We start from the raw sequence: 19,652 nt of genomic DNA on the forward strand, positions 1-19,652 counted from the left end.
CGGGCATCACCACTGCATATCTACCACCCGGATCTTCAGTGTGACTTTCTTCATGCACTAGCTTTGGGGAGGTTGGTTTTCGAAAAGAAGGCTGATTCTTGAGGGGTGCTTGTGATGGTGGTCTTACACTCTTCGTTGATGGATGCCTTATTGATGGTTGTGGTGAGGGTGGTCTTTGGGGCTCATCTGCACCTGGGTGCCCCATCCGTTTTAGGAAAGGATTTCCTGGTCCTTGTTTTGAGGCCACTGCTAGTGGCTTACCATGGCCAAACATTTTAGGCTTAGGCTGTGGGGAACTAGCAGGGTTCATGCCTGGAGCACCTTGCCGTAGGGATGTTTGAGGGGAGGAATGTTTGGTCATGGGGGCGCCCATTTGTTTTGTAGAAGGTTGGGGAGAAGGTGGTCTTTCATTATTACCCATTGGCAGACCTTCTCTTCTTACTGACTGTCTTGGGGGAGGAGGGTTTCGAGGAACACCAGCAACTGGACGACCAATGCGCTTTAAGAAAGGATTCTCCCTCTCTGCTGCAGAAGCTTGTGAAGGTGGCATTTTCTGGGACCCTCTCGTGCTTGAAGGTTCAACCCCTGGTCTTACCGAAATCCTTCTAGAACGTGGCCTTTGCATTGGCATTTCTTCTTGAAGAGGCTCATCATGTCTCATGGGCTCTCCCATTGTGTGCTGTGGTGATGCTCCACCTGTTGGCATACCAAACAGCTTACGAAATGGGTTTCCTTGTGCAGGTCTTGGTTCCTGTGAAGGGGGAAGCTTCTGAGATTCTCGGGCACCGACCGGACGACTGCCTTGCCTAGCTGACATTCGAGGAGACTGGGGTGCCCTTCCTGGGTTTCTTGGATCTATCGGTGGCTGCATGCTTCTTATAGAGGGCCTTGGCGAGGGTGGGTTTTGTGGACGCCCCATGCGCTTCATGAAAGGATTAGCAGAGGAAGGTTTTACAGCTCCGGTAGGTGGCTTATTGTGGCCAAAGAGTTTGAATTTTGATACAGGAGCTGCTGCAGGAACATCTTGTACCTCATTTATAGGGCGGCTAAGCCCTCTTGATGGCTGAGGAGAAGGGGGTCTTTGGCTTCCTGGTAAATGAGGAGAAGGCAGCCGTTGGGTTTCAGGTCTCGCAGAATGACTTAAATGGTGTGAAGGTGTGGGAGATGGAGGCCTTTGTACTTCACCTCCTTTTGGACAGCCAACCGTTTTTAAGAAAGGGTTTCCAGATGCAGGCTTTGGGGCTGCTGCTTTCCTAAACATTTTAAATTTTGGTTTAGGAACAGGAGACGGTGCCCTCTGTGAGGGCTGTGGAGATGGGGGCCTGAAGTCTGTATGTCTAATGCTTCCAGCGGGTCTTAATGATGGCTGAGGGGAGGGAGGTGGGTTCATTCTTCTTAAAGACGGCTGAGGAGAAGGAGGTCTCACAGGTGAGGAAGTATTAGCAGGGCGGCCAAACTTTTTTAGCAGAGCATGAGGTGTTGGCTTTTGTGGTTCAGCAGCTTTGCGCCCAAAGAGTCTGAATGGAGACTTAGGTGGAGGAGGGGGAACTTGACTTCTGATTGATGGCTGTGGAGACGGGTCAGGACTTCTTCTCCTAAGTGAAGGCTGGGGAGAGGGTGGTCTGGTAGGTTGCATGGCAGCTGGTCTGCCTAACCGTTTTAAAAATGGATTGGAAGATGCAGGTTTAGGTGCAGATTTACCAAAGCCAAACATCTTCATTTTGGGCTTGGGGGAAGGAGACCTCTGCCTTACTGATGGCTGAGGAGAGGGAGGTCCTTCTCCCCCCCTTTGACTTCCAGCTCTCCTTACAGGTTGGGGAGAGGGAGGAGGACTTCTTCTCCTAAGTGAAGGCTGGGGAGAGGGTGGTCTGGCAGGTTCCATGGCAGCAGATCTGCCTAACCGTTTTAAAAATGGATTGGAATTGGCAGGTTTAGGTGCAGGTTTACCAAAGCCAAACATCTTCATTTTGGGTTTAGGGGAAATCGACCTCTGTCTTACTGATGGCTGAGGAGAGGGAGGTCTCTTTACAGAGGGTTGTGGAGAGTGAGGAGGGATCATTTTTCTGTTCATTAGCAGGGGGGGTGGTGGTCTTTGAGCATTACTGTTACTGGAAGGCTGACCTAAGCGTTTAAAGAACATGTTGGGAGATGATGGATTTTGAGCTCCTGCAGTTGGTGATTTACTACCAAACATTCTTAGGGGTAACTTTGGGGATGGTGGCAGTTCTGCTTCTTCTTGGGGGCCCCCAAAGCGCCTCACAGATGGTTGTGGTGAAGGGCTGCGAAAGCTTCGTCTTACAGAAGGCTGCAGAGATGCTGGTGGGCTTGGTCTTCTCCTTGAAGGCTGTGGGGAGGTTGGCTGTTGAGGTCCTCTATTAGCAGGTTGGCCAAATCTTTTTAATAAAGGACTTGAAGCTGTCGGCCGAGAAGGCAGTGGGCTTTCGGCCCTTTGTACACCAAATTTTCTTAAGGGTGGCTGAGGGGAAGTTGGTCTTGAATATGGTTCAGCTCCCATAGGTCCAACTGAATGCCTACTAGGGGATGGGGAGGCTGGCATTTGACCGGCAAATGATCGTACCTGTGTCTTTGGAGAAGATGGTCTCTGAGGGCTACCAAATCTTCTTGCACTTGGTGTTGGGGAAGGCATTCCCTGTCTGTAGTCATGCCTAATCATCCTAGCAACAGGAATGGGAGACAGGGGTCTTTGAAATGCAATATTCTGAGGCATTCCAAATCCAGTTGCTTGGGGCTGGTGGCTCGCTGATTGAGGAAACCTCCTTGATGAGGAAAAAGGAGATGATGGCTGGGGAAATGCAGTCTGTTGACTCTGGCCACCAAATTGTCTTAATGGTGCGCTGGGAGATTCCTCTTCCTCTGACATCTCATCAAAATCAGTCAGCGATATGAGTAGGGAAGATGGAAGCGTCCCACCTTGCTCCTGCCCACTGAAGTTTGAAAAACTTGCTGGTGATGTGGCGAAGTCGTCTAACTCCTCTGCTTCCTCTTGCTCCATTATATCTTCCATGGCATATGGGGAGGTTGGATACTGGTTATATGAGGATTCCAGGTATGGCGACCCTCTGTGTTCACTGTAGTTCAGTTGATATTCTTGATAATACTGATCATCATAGCCTAACTCTCCCATGTAAGGATCATACTCCATAATGTGTCCATAAGGTTCTTCATAATACTCTTGCTCATCCTCATAACAACCATACTGTTCTGATGCATGGGGATTCTGGTAGTATTCCATCTCATTTCCATAGTAGTCATACTCCTCTTCCACTGGATAACCTGCACCCTCATAGTACTCCATACCGTCCTCATAGTATTCATACTGATCTTCTTCTAGAGGATAGCCATATTCATCGTAATCCATTGCATCTTCATAGTCGCCATATTGACTATGTTCTTGGTCCTGGTCATAATAATCCACATCTTCATCATAATATTCATACTCATCCTGGTAGCCCATACGTGGATCATAGTGGGCCTCTTCCTCCTCTGCATGATAGCCATAATGGTCCGGAGATGGGTGATCATAATACTCTGCTTCATCTTCATAATAATCATATTGTTCCACAGGTTTTCTTGAAGGTCCTGGCATGGGAACATAATCCTCCTCAAATCGGCTTGGCTTATGCAAAGACTGCTGTCGGGAGGAGACTCTTCGATATCTGTCTCCTGCATATGCATCTTCTTCATAACCGTATCCATCTTCGTCCTGCCCATATCCAAAATTATAAGCCCCGCTATATTTCCTCATGTTTGCTTTATGTCGCAGAACTTCATCCTCAGAAGGGAATGGTAACTTTTTGGCTCCAATTTTGGAAAACCACTCTTCATTCCTCAGTCTTCCTCTGGAGCTCTGCTTACCTCTGGTGGAAAGAAACCTCTTGGTCAGCCAGTTTGTTGCCCCTGATAATTTCCCTAAAAGCAATCCCTTGGATTTAAAGCCCTTGCTGGCTGATTTTCTCTTGCCAAACAAGCCCCCCACCTTTGTTTTCCCAAGAAACTTACCAAATCCAGATTTTTTTGTGTCTGCTGCCTTATTTCCTTCTTCTGATTCCCTGGCCTTATCCCCCAGTCTGATTAATAAAAACGATGCCTTTCTTGGCGAGGGTTTTTCAGGCTCCTTCTTCTTTGTGATATTTTGAAAATGCATCATGAACCTGGAAGTGCTCTTGAGCCTGACTGCCTTCGGTTTCTTGGCCAGCAAAGATGGGCTTTTGCACTTACCAAACCCAAACAACAATTTTGAAGTGCTTTTGAAATTGCTGGCCTTTTTGGAACTTTTATTTCTAAGGTCTCCGAAGCCCATGAAAAGCTTAGAGGTACTCTTTAACCCCTTATTTTGTTCATGTGGGACCGGAAACAGGGACTTTTTACCAGCAAGACCAGCAACGGCTTTTGAAGCCCCTTTCAAGTGAGCCTTGGCATCCTCTTTTTTCTTCTGTTTTCTCGTTTGTCCATTATTTGCCAGTCCCATCACAGCTTTAGATGCACCTTTCAGGTGTACATCTTTCTTCTCTGTTTTCTTTTCCTTCTTGTCAGGTTTGAAACCAGACACAGCTTTAGAGGCAGCTTTTAAGTTGCCGCGCTTGTGAGCTGGTCTTTTATCTTCCTCTTCTTCTTCATCTTCGTCCTCTTCCTCCTCTTCTGACTGAATGTGCTTTGATTTGCCTTTGGCCTTCTTGCCAGCCATCGCTTTAGAAGCGCCTTTCATAGCAGCCATCCTTTTGCCTCTTTTCCCTCTGTCTTCTTCACTGTCCTCCTTGCTGTCCTCTGGTTCCTCATCTTCCTCCTCCTCCTCCTCTTCTTCGCCCTTCTCACTCAGCTCCTCGCTCTCATCTATTTCTTCTGAGTCACTTATCACAGCTTTCTTTCTCTTTCCAGCATCCTTGCCTTTTCCCTTTGAGGGTTCTTCTTTTCCCTTCTTTCCTCCTTTCTTGTCATCCTTCTCCTTTCCTTTCTTGGGGTCTTCTTTGTCTGTTGGTTTTTCCTTCTTGCTCTTTTCTGGCTCCCCCTTGCCCCCTTTCTTCGTTGCAGCTTTTGAATCACCTTTCTTGGCAGGCATATTGTCTCTTTACAAGAATCATGCTAATTGGAGATCTGTGCTGTTAAAGTTCAGTCAGCATTAGATATTCTACTTTGAGACAACTCCATGTCTTGAGGTAGAGTTTTCTTTGAATTAAAAATAGAATGCAACTTGTTAAATCCCTGATAAGGATTTATACTGACACAAGTAACAAAAAATTAAAAAAACAACAAAGAAACAGCTTTTACAAAATGCAAATCTGCCACATAAAACACAAACACATTTTAGTTTTTTTCTTTCTCTATTTAAAGCACTTTGTGTTCCAGAATCTTGACATGAAAATACAGATTTTTTTTTCTTTACCTCAGTACAGGGTGTATTCCCATATTCGTATCCTAGAACTTCATTTCCAACTTAGAAAATACAAACATCCATCCCCATGGGCTTTTCTGTAAGCTTGTTTAGTTGAACATTTTCCATTTTTCAGTGTGTTAAATGAAGACTCTTTCTGTTCAGCACCACTAGGAGAGTTATCCACAGCGAGTGCCTGCTTCTTCTTTTGAACCCACTGGCATAAGTTACAGTCCTCTTCCTCGTATGACTCCACTCCGATAGCGGCGTATTCTCTGCTTTCAAGCATGCGTTTAAAATGGTGTTTCTGCTTTCTATTTGTAAGTGTGCAGAAGAAACCTTATTGTATCAGCTATATTGCCTTAGCGTAACATTATCTCCTGGACTATATTCCTGTATAAATAATGCAGGTCAGCTGAGTTGTTACTACTCTGAGTCTGAGCAGAATGCGAGTAGAGGATGCCCTAAGATACCCCAAAGATGAGGTAAGTTTTACTAGACAAAAAATAAATAAATAATAAAATAAAATAAAAAGAAAAAATCTGATTATGTATCTGGCCAAATACAATGTGTGCCTGTTGTAGTGATTTCAATTAAGAATAGAAGGTTTAAACAGATAAAGAATATCTGATGTGTAATATATGCAATATGTTCTGCAACTAGAAAAGGGTTTATTAATCCAAGAAATGAAATACTGCAGTAAAAAATTGCAAAGCTAGAAACACAAAGCATTTTACAAGCACCACAAAAAACCCCGAAAGAAACAATTCAGAGCACGGTTTCAAATGACTTTTGTTAATTAAAGAGATTTGAAAAGATAAAACCCTTGAAATGTCAACTATCGAATTAATGAAGACTGAAACAAAGCAAGTTCCTGCAGGAGATAGCCATCTCGTCTAGATTTCCACTTGGAAGGACAAGCTTGAAGCATCTAGATTTAACAGGATGGAAAGACAGGTACTAATTTTACTGCAGGCTGAACTGTTGTTTGGCTTTAACAGAATCTTCAGCAAGAATCTACAGCAAGAATCTTCAGAATCTTCAGCAAGAATCTACAGCAAGAATCTACAGAATCTTCAGCAAGAATCTACAGCAAGACTCTACAGAATCTTCAGCAAGAATCTACAGCAAGAATCTTCAGAATCTTCAGCAAGAATCTACAGCAAGAATCTACAGCAAGAATCTTCAGCAAGAATCTACAGCAAGACTCTACAGAATCTTCAGCAAGAATCTACAGCAAGACTCTACAGAATCTTCAGCAACAATCTTCAGCTTTTTAGCAGTTTGAGTTAATTGGGACTTTAAAGAGGTTTTCAACAAAATTTGCTGTGAAAAGGCAAGCATACAGGGCTAGATGGTTTAATCTGGGGTTTCAGAATCAGTCAATATAGTGTAGGCAGTACTATATAATGAATTAATTATATTCTCTTTTAATAATCTTTATTTAACATAACGACTTATCTTTAAGGGCACTTACAAGAGCTGATGCATCCTTTCAGTTTACTGGAGGTGCTTAAACTTTCATTTTCTGAGGCTGGAATAAATGGGTAGAATCACAGCAGCTGTCCAGGGGAATGCTGTTTAAGTTGCCTGACTGATTCAGCAATTATTCAGTGTCAGGTACTCGCAAAAAGGTTTGTCTACTTGACAGTTTTTTCCTAAATTGCTACACAAGTGGTTCGCTTACAAGCTGCTTGCTTGAAGCAGACAAAATCACAACCTGCTCCTAGAAGAGAAATATGATCGCCCTTCTCGATGCAAACCCCACCCCATCACTATAGAATGTGAACACAAAACTTTTCATTCTAACATTCTCTGTCACTTTATTGCCCCCGACTTTATCACTCTCCAGCAATGTTTGAACTCCAATGCAGCCCCTGATTAAATAGTATTTGATTGGTTTCTTGGCAAGCAATTGTTTTTACTGTTGATTTGTTTTTTAATTAGAACAAACCCAGAGTTTGTGACACCAGGGAGGTATTTTTACTTTCATGTGTATTTGATTGGGAACTCAATAATTCAATAGAAATGGTCAAAATTTATCAACCCAGTTTCATAATTGATTGTGTCTATGCAGTAGCCAGACTATACACTGTACCATGTGGCCCACATTGGAGGATGAGGACTATGCTGATAAAAAAGGTTTGTTTATCATTCAGCCTGTTTCTATTTCTTGTTTTCAGATGTTAATTGTTTGCTGAGCAGCACTTAATGAGGTTTGGAAATCAAGATGGCTACTGACAGTACTTTCACTTAAAACCAGACGGATTTCAAGGGAGGGTTAAAAAAAATCCAACAACAGACGATTCACGTGTCCGTACTGTGTTAAACTTTATGCTTGTAAAACGGCGGTCAAAAAAGAAAAAAGAAAAGTTCTTGATTCAATGTAGATGCCCTCATTATGGGATCCTGATATTAAACAAAACCAGCTTGACAGGCTTCTTGTGAAAATCCCTGCTTTTAATAGAAATCCAAAACAATGGCTTGTAAAGCGATAAGCTCTATTATGATCCATGCAGCATCTTTAAATATCTGGATCTTCGATGGAATCTTTCAATGACAGATGTATCTTCTGAGGGGTATCTGGTTACTAGTCTCAGCTCACCAGGCTGATGTGTAAACCTATCTGGTCATTATGATGCATGGACACGAGTCAAAGAGGAGATATCAAGCCTGTGCTACATCCCTCGGGTAATGTCTATGCCTGATCATTGGGAAACCTACCCAGCACTTCACTGATAACATGCTGTCTCACCAAACTCCACCAAGCACCTTTCATTACCTCGCTATGATTGACTGCCTGTGACAGCACAGTCAGGATTAAAAATTAAAGTGGAACTAGACCTCACTTTGAAAAAAATAAATCTACATATTTTAATGAAAGCCGCTCCGTATCAGATGCCTCAACGCAGCATAAAAGTGACCTTTATATTACTTATTTATTTCAGTCAGGACAATCTTGCTTTAAATAACCACCTTTGTTATAATTAAAATCTCACAGATTTCAAAAAACATTGAACCCAACAATGGGTGAAGAAAAATAAGCAGAGTAAAATAGTTTGAGCAAAGCCTTATCCTTCGGAGCATCCCGGTGCCACCTGCTGAAAAACAAACAATAAAATAATAAATCTACGCGATGTGTTCATCCCGGTGAACAAAAAACATTAGGCAGAGGAGCAGCGCATACTCCCCCCCCCCCTCCGGGGCGAGGCTGGGAGTGAGGTGGTGGTGGTTTGGGAGGAGGTGGTAATTCGAAAGCATGGCAAGACCGAGTTTGCAAAATAGGTTTGTATACCTTATAGGTTAATTGGAACAGCTGGTAATAGGCTTGTAGATTAACCAATCAATGTACCAGGCCCTTGTACTATAGATTTACTGCCTGAAAACCTTGCAAGCTTTAATCAAAACAAGAGTAAATACACTCCCACGCACGTGTCTATTTAGAATGCAGCTGGTTTCAACAATACAGGTCCTATATAGTTGGTAAAGACTCCATGGCATACATTATGGAAATGAACGAGGAAGAGCTCATGTTTGTAGCCCTGATTCATCACAGAGGAAACCATAGCAACAACAACAACAAAAAATCCATCTTGCATGTGTATTGCGTTTTAACTGTCACTTAAGAAAGACACTGACATGGAAACATCTGCAGCGCTATTCTGCAGGCGTTGTGTTGCTTTCACAACTTCTAGAGCAAACCTGATCCTTTCTCATGGTTCTAACCTTGCTCTTAGCATGATGGATTCCAACTGGGAATGTCCACTTTAGAATAGAAGGCAATGACTGTATACTGTATAACATCCACCACATCCTGACACTACACCTAACCCTAACCCTGGCATCTTACAGCTAAAAGAAATTCTTGTTTCTATTGTAAATACCAACCCTCTTATACAAAGTAGCCATTGATTTAAAAAATAATTTAAGCTGCTAGATTCAAATATTACCAGTAGGGCCATGAAATGCATCACCTGCTGCTGTGTGAACAGAGCAACGCATGGGTGTGAAATAAGAATCCTAGGTACTGTACCTGTCCACCCGGATTGCTCTCAGCTGCAGGCTGTGGTCCGGGCCCTTCCTCTGTCATGGTACCTGGCAATTAATAACTTTGTCCTCCCTCAAAAGTGACACAGCCACTATTGGATCCGAAGGATGAAGCATAAAATTGTATTTTTCACACCTTTCTGTACCCCTATATACATGATTTCCACCAAAACAAACGGTAACACCTTAGATTTAGGAGATATATATATATATATAGCGACACCGTTATACATGTTTTATAAATGGATCTTCTTTTCAAAGTTCAAAACAGTCTTTACTTTGTGTGTGTATGTGTGTATGTGTGTGTGTTATTTGTGACCTCTCTGACTCAGACAGCCACAAGGCATACACAGCCTCTGATCTGTTTGACACCGCATCTGCTGTAACATTAGATTGGAGTACAACCCTTATCTGTGTGCAGTACCTCATACACACAGACCCTTCCTGAAGCACTGCAGCACAAGCTGCACCTCATTATAGCATCCACACAAACACAGCTTCAGAGGAAATGTGCTTGATTCCGTCACACCAAGTTTCAAGTGTCTAAAGCTGACAGAGGGCATCTACTGTAGAATAACTATGGCTCCATTAAGAACTTGATAGGCTTGGCCAGTGTCTATGTTTTCAATGGGATTTCAACAACAGTAAAAAGTAGTATTTCACTTGGGTTGGTTTCTAATCTGTGCTTGTTCCCAATTAGCTCCGGTGATCTCTCATCACAGATTCTGTAGGATGCCTATCGACACTAAAATAGAATTACTTGGCATCTGTAACTGTTACATATAGTAAGATTCTCTTATTTATATACAAATGTAGTATGTGCATGGTGTCTGTTATCGCAAACACAGAAGGTGCTGTGAAATGTTCAAAGTGTGTTCGTAGCTTTGTACAGACACACAATAAAATTAATATACAGTATGATTTTTCAAGCAACTTTAAATAAATATAATGTCACTATGAACACAACATAATAAAACTGTGCACTACTGTATAAGAATTTCATTTATGTGAAATTTGCTGCAGAACAGAATGACTAAAAGAAGCTAAAGAAATGTGTGTCCCCGAATATCACAGTGTCTGTGAAATGCTGTTGCCTGACATTCTCTCAGACTGCTGGGAAATCATTTGAAATTCTGTTGCCTGACATTCTCTCAGACTGCTGGGAAATCATTTGTCACCGTGCTTCTTTGAAATGCATGCATTAGGTTCACAGAATACAGCATCTCCTTTATAAATTGCGTAGTTCGACGTACTGTGAATAACCCTGTGTGGAATTATCTTAGAGTGACTGCAGGTGTCTCGAGATCCCTCAGACAAAGCTCACTGAGGACACCTAGTGAGGAGAAGTAGCAAGTGCACATCTGGCATACATTATTACTACACAATATGGACTAGAGAGCCATTCAACAACAGAACAAGTCTAGAAAAGCAACATGCGGTCTAAACAGCACAGGCAGGGATAGGTCTTGCTGTTTGTTCACAATACTGGAAGTGATGTTTTAAGGAATGTTTTGCAGAGGACTGTTTTTCAAAACCGATTTTGATTAACTAAATCAGGTTTGCAGTCAACTTTAAAAAAAAAATAATAAAAAATAATCTATTTTGTTGAATAGAGAGTTAAACGTTTATATACAGTCCTTAAATACTGGAAGTATTCCTAAAAAATACTTTCCCTGGACTGGCTGCCAAAGATGCTGTTGATAATCTGCTGTTGGTTTATAAATACAATTTGAAGCTCTAACCAGATAGAAACTCAATCAACACCCCAAGCAAATCGTCACGCTGTCCCATCCCTAACTCAACCACGCTAAAACTATAACTTTGCAACTGAGTTTACCTGCATAGCAAAGAGAATTCACTCAATACCTAGTTTAAATATCTTATTAGCCATACCTGTGTGTGTGTGTGTGTGTCTAATTCACACAGGGCTTCTGTGTCCACACCCAGACACACAGTCCCACTGCCACGGCTTCACTGTCCAGTAAATCTTGCATTATTGAAAGCAAACTTATAAGAACGTTTTCATAAACATTATTATAGGTGAAACAGTGAAAAAAATAACTTATAATCCCTTAAAAGAACCGAGAACGTTTTCACAACGTCGATTTAATTTAACAAAAGGAGAAAAAAAAACAGTTCTTAAAAAAATATTCCTTAAAACAGTCCTTAGTTTGGTGACTAGGCCCCAATGGATCAAGGATTCGATTATGTTTGTGTCTTTGTGTTCCTAAAACTTCATCCCTAGCTGTAGATGCAGTTGCAGTTTCATGGTACAAAGACTGTAACCTTAACCAACCAAAATATGTTTTCCCCCCAGCTAATAATTTGTAAAGCATCCTCATTCGTCTCTGCTGAGCTGACAGAAATCAGAGCCCATCACACAAGGCCAGGCAGTCAGTGCTGCATTGATTTGAAGTTCAGATGAATAAATAAATAAATACAGCAGGTGAATGCTTAGATCCTCAGGTAAGGTAAGGTACTAGTATATACATAAATATGCTGTTGTGCAGAAGACATTTTTTTAAATGATTTTCCTTGCTTACCTTCAGCGATGCTTCTAATTCCACAGGCATCATGCAGCACGTAATAACCTGTGTATGAGCAACCTCACAGATCAGCAAGCCCTGAGCTGCATCAGTAGACTGCTCCAACAGCCAGCCCTCCCTGCTCCACACTGAAACCCTCTGATTGTGCTCCACAGTAAATGCAGCTCAAGAGTGTTGTGTCTGGGTTCCTAACAACTGTTGCTTCTCACATGACGGACTGAGTAATCCTTCCACTCTACATGCTGCTGCAGTGTCTGTGACATCACGGCCACCCAGACCTCATTTATTTAACTCATTAATGGTTGCTAGGGAAACATCCCCATTCCCTAGAGACAAATGAAGTCATTGTTTGCAGAGTTAACGCTGTCTGCCCTTTCTTATTTATTATTTTCTGTAAAAGCAAACGAACACATGAAAGACCTCTTTCGCTTTCCCGTTGTCATCATTCTGTTTTGCCGGCTCACAACTGCACCAACTCCTACTCAATGCCACCTGTCAGTAAATGTACATAACAGAAGCCAGGTTCATGTTCCGCACCGCTACCCGATGGAAATCACTTCATAATGCCCCTCCAGCCCATTCTTTCCTACTGTGTAAAGTGTATTAGGAAGCCTCTTGTATTCTAAGAGACATATCAGGATAACACAGGGACTTCAAGGGATAATTCATTGATAAAATAGGCTCTGGACTGCGGTGGCTGGTTTCACAAACCCTGATCAGCACTAATTTGCACCAAAATTGTCAACGCAGTCAGGTGGGGGTCTATGTCAATGATCAGAACAGTGGCAGACAGTCTAAACACTGCCCCCTTCATTTCACTGTATGTATTGATGTTAATAAGCAGATCCATGGGGTCATTTTAGCTTGTTACTATAATTACAGCACAACAGACAAGACCTTTATAATCAAAGGTAAACAATAACACCTGAAAGGGATAGAGACCCCTACAGGACTGAGTAGTTTGTATTTGTTTTACAGACCTCAATTTACTGTACTGGTTTATATAGTACAGGATAATCTTCCTTTATTTACACGTTTCCTATTTAACACATAGCAGCACGACCACTTCACTGGACTCATGGAACATAGGTAATATAATATAGAGGGCATTTTATTTTACATTACTAATCATTATAAAGCTTGTATTGCTGAAGCCAATTCTGAGTCATGTTTTAAGCGTCTGTCTTTAAAACACGGTTACAGTAGCCACATGCCCACAGTACATTCATGGCATGCATTCACTATCAACCGCTTAATAATTACTTTAAACAAGCAAAGGGCTTCTTGTATGAAATGCACTTTATTTCTCAACTCGTCAAATGCAGCACAACGAATCTGCTTCTCCAGTGAAGGCCCAGCTCCCCTCTTGCAAAGCCATATGGAGCAAGCATCAGGTATCATTCCAACTGATAGTACGAACACTGCAGCTGCCAAAAACAAAGCACCTTACCCTCTTCCACTGTGACTCGCTTGCGCTCCAGCATGACTGTCTACATCCCTGCATTATTCCAAACCAGTCCTCTCCATTCCCTCCTCTAACCTGTTCCTGGGCTCAGTACAACAAGGTTAGTGTCTGACAGCTGAGCATTTTCTCAATGCTGGTGCCTGAGAAACCATCCTTGCTTGGTGTTGTAACGCCCCGGTGCCTACCAATGCATATTTCATGACGGCTATTATACGTCTTTTCATTCCTGAATGGAGGCAGAGGTTCTAATCTTTCTGGCGGGCAGCAGTGTGGAGTAGTGGTTAGGGCTCTGGACTCTTGACCGGAGGGTCATGGGTTCAATCCCCGGTGGGGACACTGCTGCTGTACCCTTGAGCAAGGTACTTTACCTAGATTGCTCCAGTAAAAACCCAACTGTATAAATGGGTAATTGTATGTAAAAATAATGTGATATCTTGTAAGTCGCCCTGGATAAGGGCGTCTGCTAAGAAATAAATTATTATTAAATTATTGTAAAGGAGCACCGAACACCAGAAATTACCGTGCTGGAGAGGAAGTTAGGAGCTGTTGAATATGCAGTGTGCCGTGACTAGTACCCTAGCACAGTCTAGTACAATGTGTAGCGGAGATACCAGAGCAGAAAAAGATCTCAAACGAGTCATGTGACACAGCACTTTTTCCACGCAGTAGGCACTCCTGGTGTTAAATACTGCAGTTTTTAAAAATGTGCAAAATGTACCGGTTTAGGATTTCTGCTAGATTTCTAGAAAGACAACGTTGTGTCCGCTATTAATGACAACACAGAAAAAGGGTTAATAACATTAACAGTCACCTTTCAAACAAAAATGGGGTTCCATAGTAAGTTGACATTTTAATTTCTTTATCCAAGTTACTACAATTGAATTCCGTATTTTCCCAGATCAACAACATACACCGTATAGTGTAAATGTTTTATTTCAAGCGTAACATTCATGTTTGCACGATGCTCTATTTGCATCTGATTGATGGGTCTGTTTTGCCTTAACTGGGCACTTTAAATATCTTTTACTAGGGGCCACTTTGCCCAGGCTTTAAAAGAGGCTGATAATTGGATTAAGATCTGGTGTTAGGGAAAAACAAGCGAAGGACACCCATTCAACACCTTGTAGACTTCATTTTTAATTATCATGCCTTTAAGCAGATTTGTTTAAAATGAATTCAACTTTCATCATGCAACCATGAGCTTTTTTTTTTTACATGATTGAGCTATGATCTGTTTCGGGGAATGCAAATTACAAACACATTTTATTAGCTTTGATCAAAATCAAACAAGATACAGAGTCAGCCTGTGTATGCGTATATCTGACTGGTTTACAAATAAAAAATAAATCTAGTTCAAATGAACAAAGTTGGCAACAAGTCCGGACTGTGGCAGGGTTGGGGTAAACTGGTGAGAATGCAGCTGATGCACAGGTATGAGTGCAATGATAGAACAGGGCGCGGCATCTCCGAAAAACCCATTGTCTTTGTATAGCTCTTTTCTTCGTTTGGTACACAAAATATGGAACTGCTAACTAAGGTTTATGATAAAGTGTGTTTCTGTTTTGGTAGAACTCTTTTGTGTTACTGAATCTTTCTGGGCACAGGTCTTAACAGTGGTCTCTTTTCTACCCCCACTAGGACTGGATCAGGCTGCTTGGTGATGGCCAAAGATGATTTAAATGGTTATTTCTTCACAATCTGGATGACATCTTCGTGCTCCATAATGTGTGTCAAACCCACTCTCTGAGGACTGTACTTGGTACTTGTTCCCTTTAAAAAAAAATAATAATAATAATTAGGAATTTCATTTCTTTATTTTCTTTGGTTTCTTTATTTTTATTTTATTGGTTGCATTGTATTGCAAGTATTTCACTTACCCACACAAGAGCATACTTAAACTGGCTCGCTAAAGTTCTGTGAACTGAATGGCACTAAAGTAAAGAAAAAGAAAAACAATATTTAAAAAAAGGAAAGGATCAGACAACCCTCAACTGGACTAGCAATGTCATAGTTACAACATGGACCATATTTATGTAAGGAAAGAGTTCATGGAAAGAATAGAAGCACTTAACTTTTGATTATTGGAAACTTGTTCAATTCTGCTTAAATGCTTCCTCACACACAATTACATAAATCATTTGGTTTCCTTACACATACTATTCATCAACTAACTAGGACATATACTACTTTCTGTAGTACACACCCATAATGCACTTTCAATTAATAAAGCAAAGCACTTATAAATACCCTAACTAAACAATAATAAGCTTAGAGAATCAACAGAGCAACGTACCACATGTTCAACAGAAGCTCCTCGTCTCATGATTATACCATCAGCAAAGTCTGGCCTCTCTGTAAAAGGAAGATTAATGGGATTACAATTACAATGCGGCAGTAATCATTTACAATTATAATTACACTAAAAAGTAACAAACAACTACACACCTTAACATGCTTACTCTATTCTAAATAACCAAGCAATAATCACAGGTACAAATACAGAAACAGCCTACACAACTTAGTTTTTTAAACAAATGGGGTCACTAAAAGATTCAAGAAAGATGGAATGACAAAGAAGTGCATAACTGAACTGTAATCGATCAACGATATGGTGTAATTACAAGTCCAATTGTGCAGGTGTGCAAAGGTTAAACTACAATTCCATTGTAATTGCAATGAATTATGAACTGCACAATTACAACTGGAATTGATCCCAGGTCTGCTTTGCACAGCAGCAAAGGCTCTAAATCAGAATGGCTGTGTGACCTTGGCTTTCAGACTTCTGTCACACCTAGAGCTGGCTTGCTTTCACGTAAACAGCCACAAGAATAGACGATGACAAACAATGCATCTGTACCTCCCCTCTTCTTTGTGTAGATACAGATGAGAGCCAGGTATTCCCAGAGTCTCTCAAGCAAGTAGTCCAGGTTCAATTTCATCCCACAACTACAAAAAGAACAAAGAATGCCGGGCTTGAAAAAGTCACATCAGAGGTTAAGGATGAAGTCACAGGTCAAACAGACATCCTACAGGATTTTAATTACTCCATATAGGTTATTAACACCTTTAACCTCCACTGGCGTAAACATTTGCTGTATACTTTTTACTGGGTATGAAATATCGAAGGATTTTGAACTAACATATTTTTGCTGTCGTCCAGATTTACTTTGTATACCATTTTCTGTTTCAATCATCATATCCTGGTGGCGCTTTAAAAATGTTAAAGCCTCACTCTAAGGGGTTCAATAAAAAAATACCTGATGACTACGCTGTGTGGTCTCCTGGCCAGACGATCAACTTCCTCCATGGAGATCTGATCTATTTTATTATAAACCTAGAAAAAGGTCAAACATTTCATTCCCAGCCCATTTTCATTTACAGAACAGATTATGACAATCATCACACTCTGTAGATGCCATAAAGAATTAACAAACAGTTTTCAAAAGTACAAAAGGTTGAATATATAATTCGCATGAAAAACCCAGGTTGTACTTCGGGGTACTGTACTTACGTAAACGCAGTTCATGTAAACTCTGTTTCCAACGATCACATCAATGAACTCATCTGGAGTGCTGTCTTCCCTGAACAAAACCTCGGCATTGAAGATTTCTGCAATGAAGACTTAAGGAAGACCCTGTACACTGCTGTGATGGAAAGGACTGCTACTGGCTTCCAGTACAGTACATTACCACAGATACCCGTGGATATAATACAAGGTCACGTTGCTGCTTTAATAAAGGATACTGTACTCGTGCAGAATGAGCTGAACCAACTTCTCAGAGCACTGCGTGAGGGGAACAGTTGAGTTATAGGACAGTCCTCCACCCTTCTTAGGCTAAAAACAGAGAAGAAAAAAAGGCAAAATATTGGTATGCATGTTTATTTATTTATTTATTTTTTAAAAACAGGATAGGGGGTTACAGCTGATCAGATGTGAGATATATTTACAGAAACGCATGAAATGAAGGAAGTTTATCAAAACCTTTGCTAAAAAGAAGCTTTACCTTGAAGTAAATGTTGGGCTTGGACACGTTGAGTCTAATCCCAACAGATTCCAACTCTTTCTCCAACAGAACCCTGCATTAAAAGAAAGAGATTGAAAACATATATAAAATGAACCAGCTGCCTCAAATCACTGTTAGGACAGCTTTAAAACAATCTGCTGCTGTAACCTGAATCAGGCGTATAAATCTGGGAAGACAAGTAAGGAAATAGTATCTTCCGTTTCCTGTTGTGTTTTATCAATCAATCAATCTTTATTTTATATAGCGCCTTTCACAGTGGACCACCATCACAAAGAGCTTTTAACGTTATGGCGATCCAACCTATTTTAATACCTACCTCTGGACATCTCCCTTCGTGGCATCCAACATCATAATGACTACATCTGCAGTTCTGGCCACAGCGATGACCTGTCTACCTCGACCCTTTCCTACAGGAGAGACAAACAAACAACAATCAGCATCATGGCTCACCTGGTTATTAAAACACACAACACCAACTGAGCATCAACACCAAGATACCCACTACCAACCCTAACGCCACACAAAAAGCAGATTCATTCTGTAGGGCAGCATACCTTGGGAAGCTCCTTCTATGATACCAGGCAAATCCAACAGTTGAATGTTGGCACCTTTGTACTGATGGCAAGAAAAAGACAAACGTTATGTGCGGTTTTACAACTACAGCAACTGAAAGACACGTGACAGGGTGCATGCGCACTGCAGCTTACACACATATCATACCTCGATTACACCAGGGATACAGGTCAATGTGGTGAATTCATACGAAGCCGCTTCACTGGCAGTGGATGTCATTAAACTCAAGAATGTGGACTGTGAAAGAAAAACACAAAGAGTCCTGAGAATTTATAACATTGTCAGCGGTTTGCTGTAATAGAATTTCAAAATGTGATAATGTTAAAAGTATTGAAGATCATCTGTAAAGGGCCCATATATTTTCTCTTGCTTAATAAATAACTAACAAGTCTTTAGAATGTCGGTTGTAAATCTCAGCAGTAAATGACTCCTGTGCAAAGTAACTGCAGAATCCCTTACCTTTCCCACAGAGGGGAAACCAATAAGTGCCACTCTGGCATCTCCAGATTTCATCACATCGAAGCCCTCCCCTTTAGCCCCAGCTGATCTTGAAGGCTCCAACAGCTGCGCTCTGTACTTGGCTAGCTTTGCCTTCAGCAAGCCCAGATGGTATTCAGTGGCTGCAAAATAGAAATGTTTTACAGTCACATATTTGCATAAACCAGCCATCAGGGTTAGGGTCAGTTCCGTTTCCCTTTTAATCCATTCCAACACATCACTGATCAAAATTGCAATGAGCAGTTTTCTGTTAAAATGAGCTTCTCACGGCGTCAACAAATTACAATTTTAGTCACTGTTTGTTATCGATTAATTGGCTTCAAATGAAAGCAGTTGAACAATCACAACAGTTATTATGCCTCCAAAGTATCAACCCTTCGAAGGAATTGATTTATACAGTGTTGCTAGTAATATGGACTTTTTAGTTTTACTAACTTGCTGTAGATGTTACTATAAGCGTAAAACATTCCGTCACTTGTGATTTCTTATATAAACTGTATCTTGTTACCTTTATTTTTCTGTGTCCGGGAGATTTCTTTCTCGATTTCAGATATCTTCTCAAGGATCCCCATGTCGCACTCTTATGAATTCAGAGATTAAGTAATAAATGCAATTGTAATTTTAGTGTCGTCGCAGCTGAAGAAGTATATTAATCTTTATAGGAACAACCGAATGCACACGTTTGCATGCTAAGTGCACACTACTTTGTTTGTTTTTTATTAGTATTATTATTTAAATCAAACGTTTAATTGAAACAATTTTTATCTGCACATTTGCAGCCCCCATGCACCCGCAAGCAAGCTGACATTAGTCACCGGAACTTGGTGCAACTATCAAATATTCCGGAGTGGGACCAAAACGATAAAAGTGTATTTGGTTGCAGCTTAGGTTCCGAGATCTGAATACAGTCTCATTCCAATAACATCTCAGTACGTATCCATTCCCAGGACTTTTTGTTATTGAAGATGGTGTCATTTTACTGTGTAAAAAATGTTGATATTACATGCCAAACTAGGCACTTAATTCAATACACACCATGAACAATTCGCATGTACAGTATAGCAAACTTTCACTATCTCAGTACATATCAATTTCCATGAACTTGTCTC

At 41.1% G+C, this 19,652-nt stretch overlaps 2 protein-coding genes across 2 annotated transcripts in view; both read right to left on the minus strand.

Moving 5' to 3' along the window:
* LOC117418325 (unconventional myosin-XV-like) overlaps positions 1-12,124 on the minus strand; it is a 45,457-nt gene extending 33,333 nt beyond the window's left edge. Inside the window, exon 1 of the mRNA XM_059035294.1 lies at positions 11,980-12,124. Coding sequence (XP_058891277.1) covers positions 11,980-12,012 — 33 coding nt within the window. The 5' untranslated portion in view covers positions 12,013-12,124. The remainder of the gene's footprint in view (positions 1-11,979) is intronic.
* A 2,148-nt stretch (positions 12,125-14,272) lies between these two features.
* Positions 14,273-19,395, minus strand: LOC117417981 (developmentally-regulated GTP-binding protein 2-like). Its single transcript, XM_034030446.3, has 13 exons — positions 19,052-19,395; positions 18,505-18,665; positions 18,193-18,282; positions 18,027-18,087; positions 17,789-17,879; positions 17,452-17,524; positions 17,192-17,282; positions 16,959-17,056; positions 16,705-16,781; positions 16,305-16,393; positions 15,741-15,799; positions 15,325-15,378; positions 14,273-15,217 (listed from the first exon to the last, which is right to left on the minus strand). The coding sequence occupies exons 1-13, from the start codon at positions 19,113-19,115 to the stop codon at positions 15,131-15,133; spliced, it is 1,095 nt and encodes a 364-aa protein (XP_033886337.2). The 5' UTR covers positions 19,116-19,395; the 3' UTR covers positions 14,273-15,130.
* Between the last annotated feature and the right edge of the window lie 257 nt (positions 19,396-19,652).

Source organism: Acipenser ruthenus, chromosome 13 (assembly GCF_902713425.1).
Source record: "Acipenser ruthenus chromosome 13, fAciRut3.2 maternal haplotype, whole genome shotgun sequence".
Classification (NCBI taxonomy): Eukaryota; Metazoa; Chordata; class Actinopteri; order Acipenseriformes; family Acipenseridae; genus Acipenser; species Acipenser ruthenus.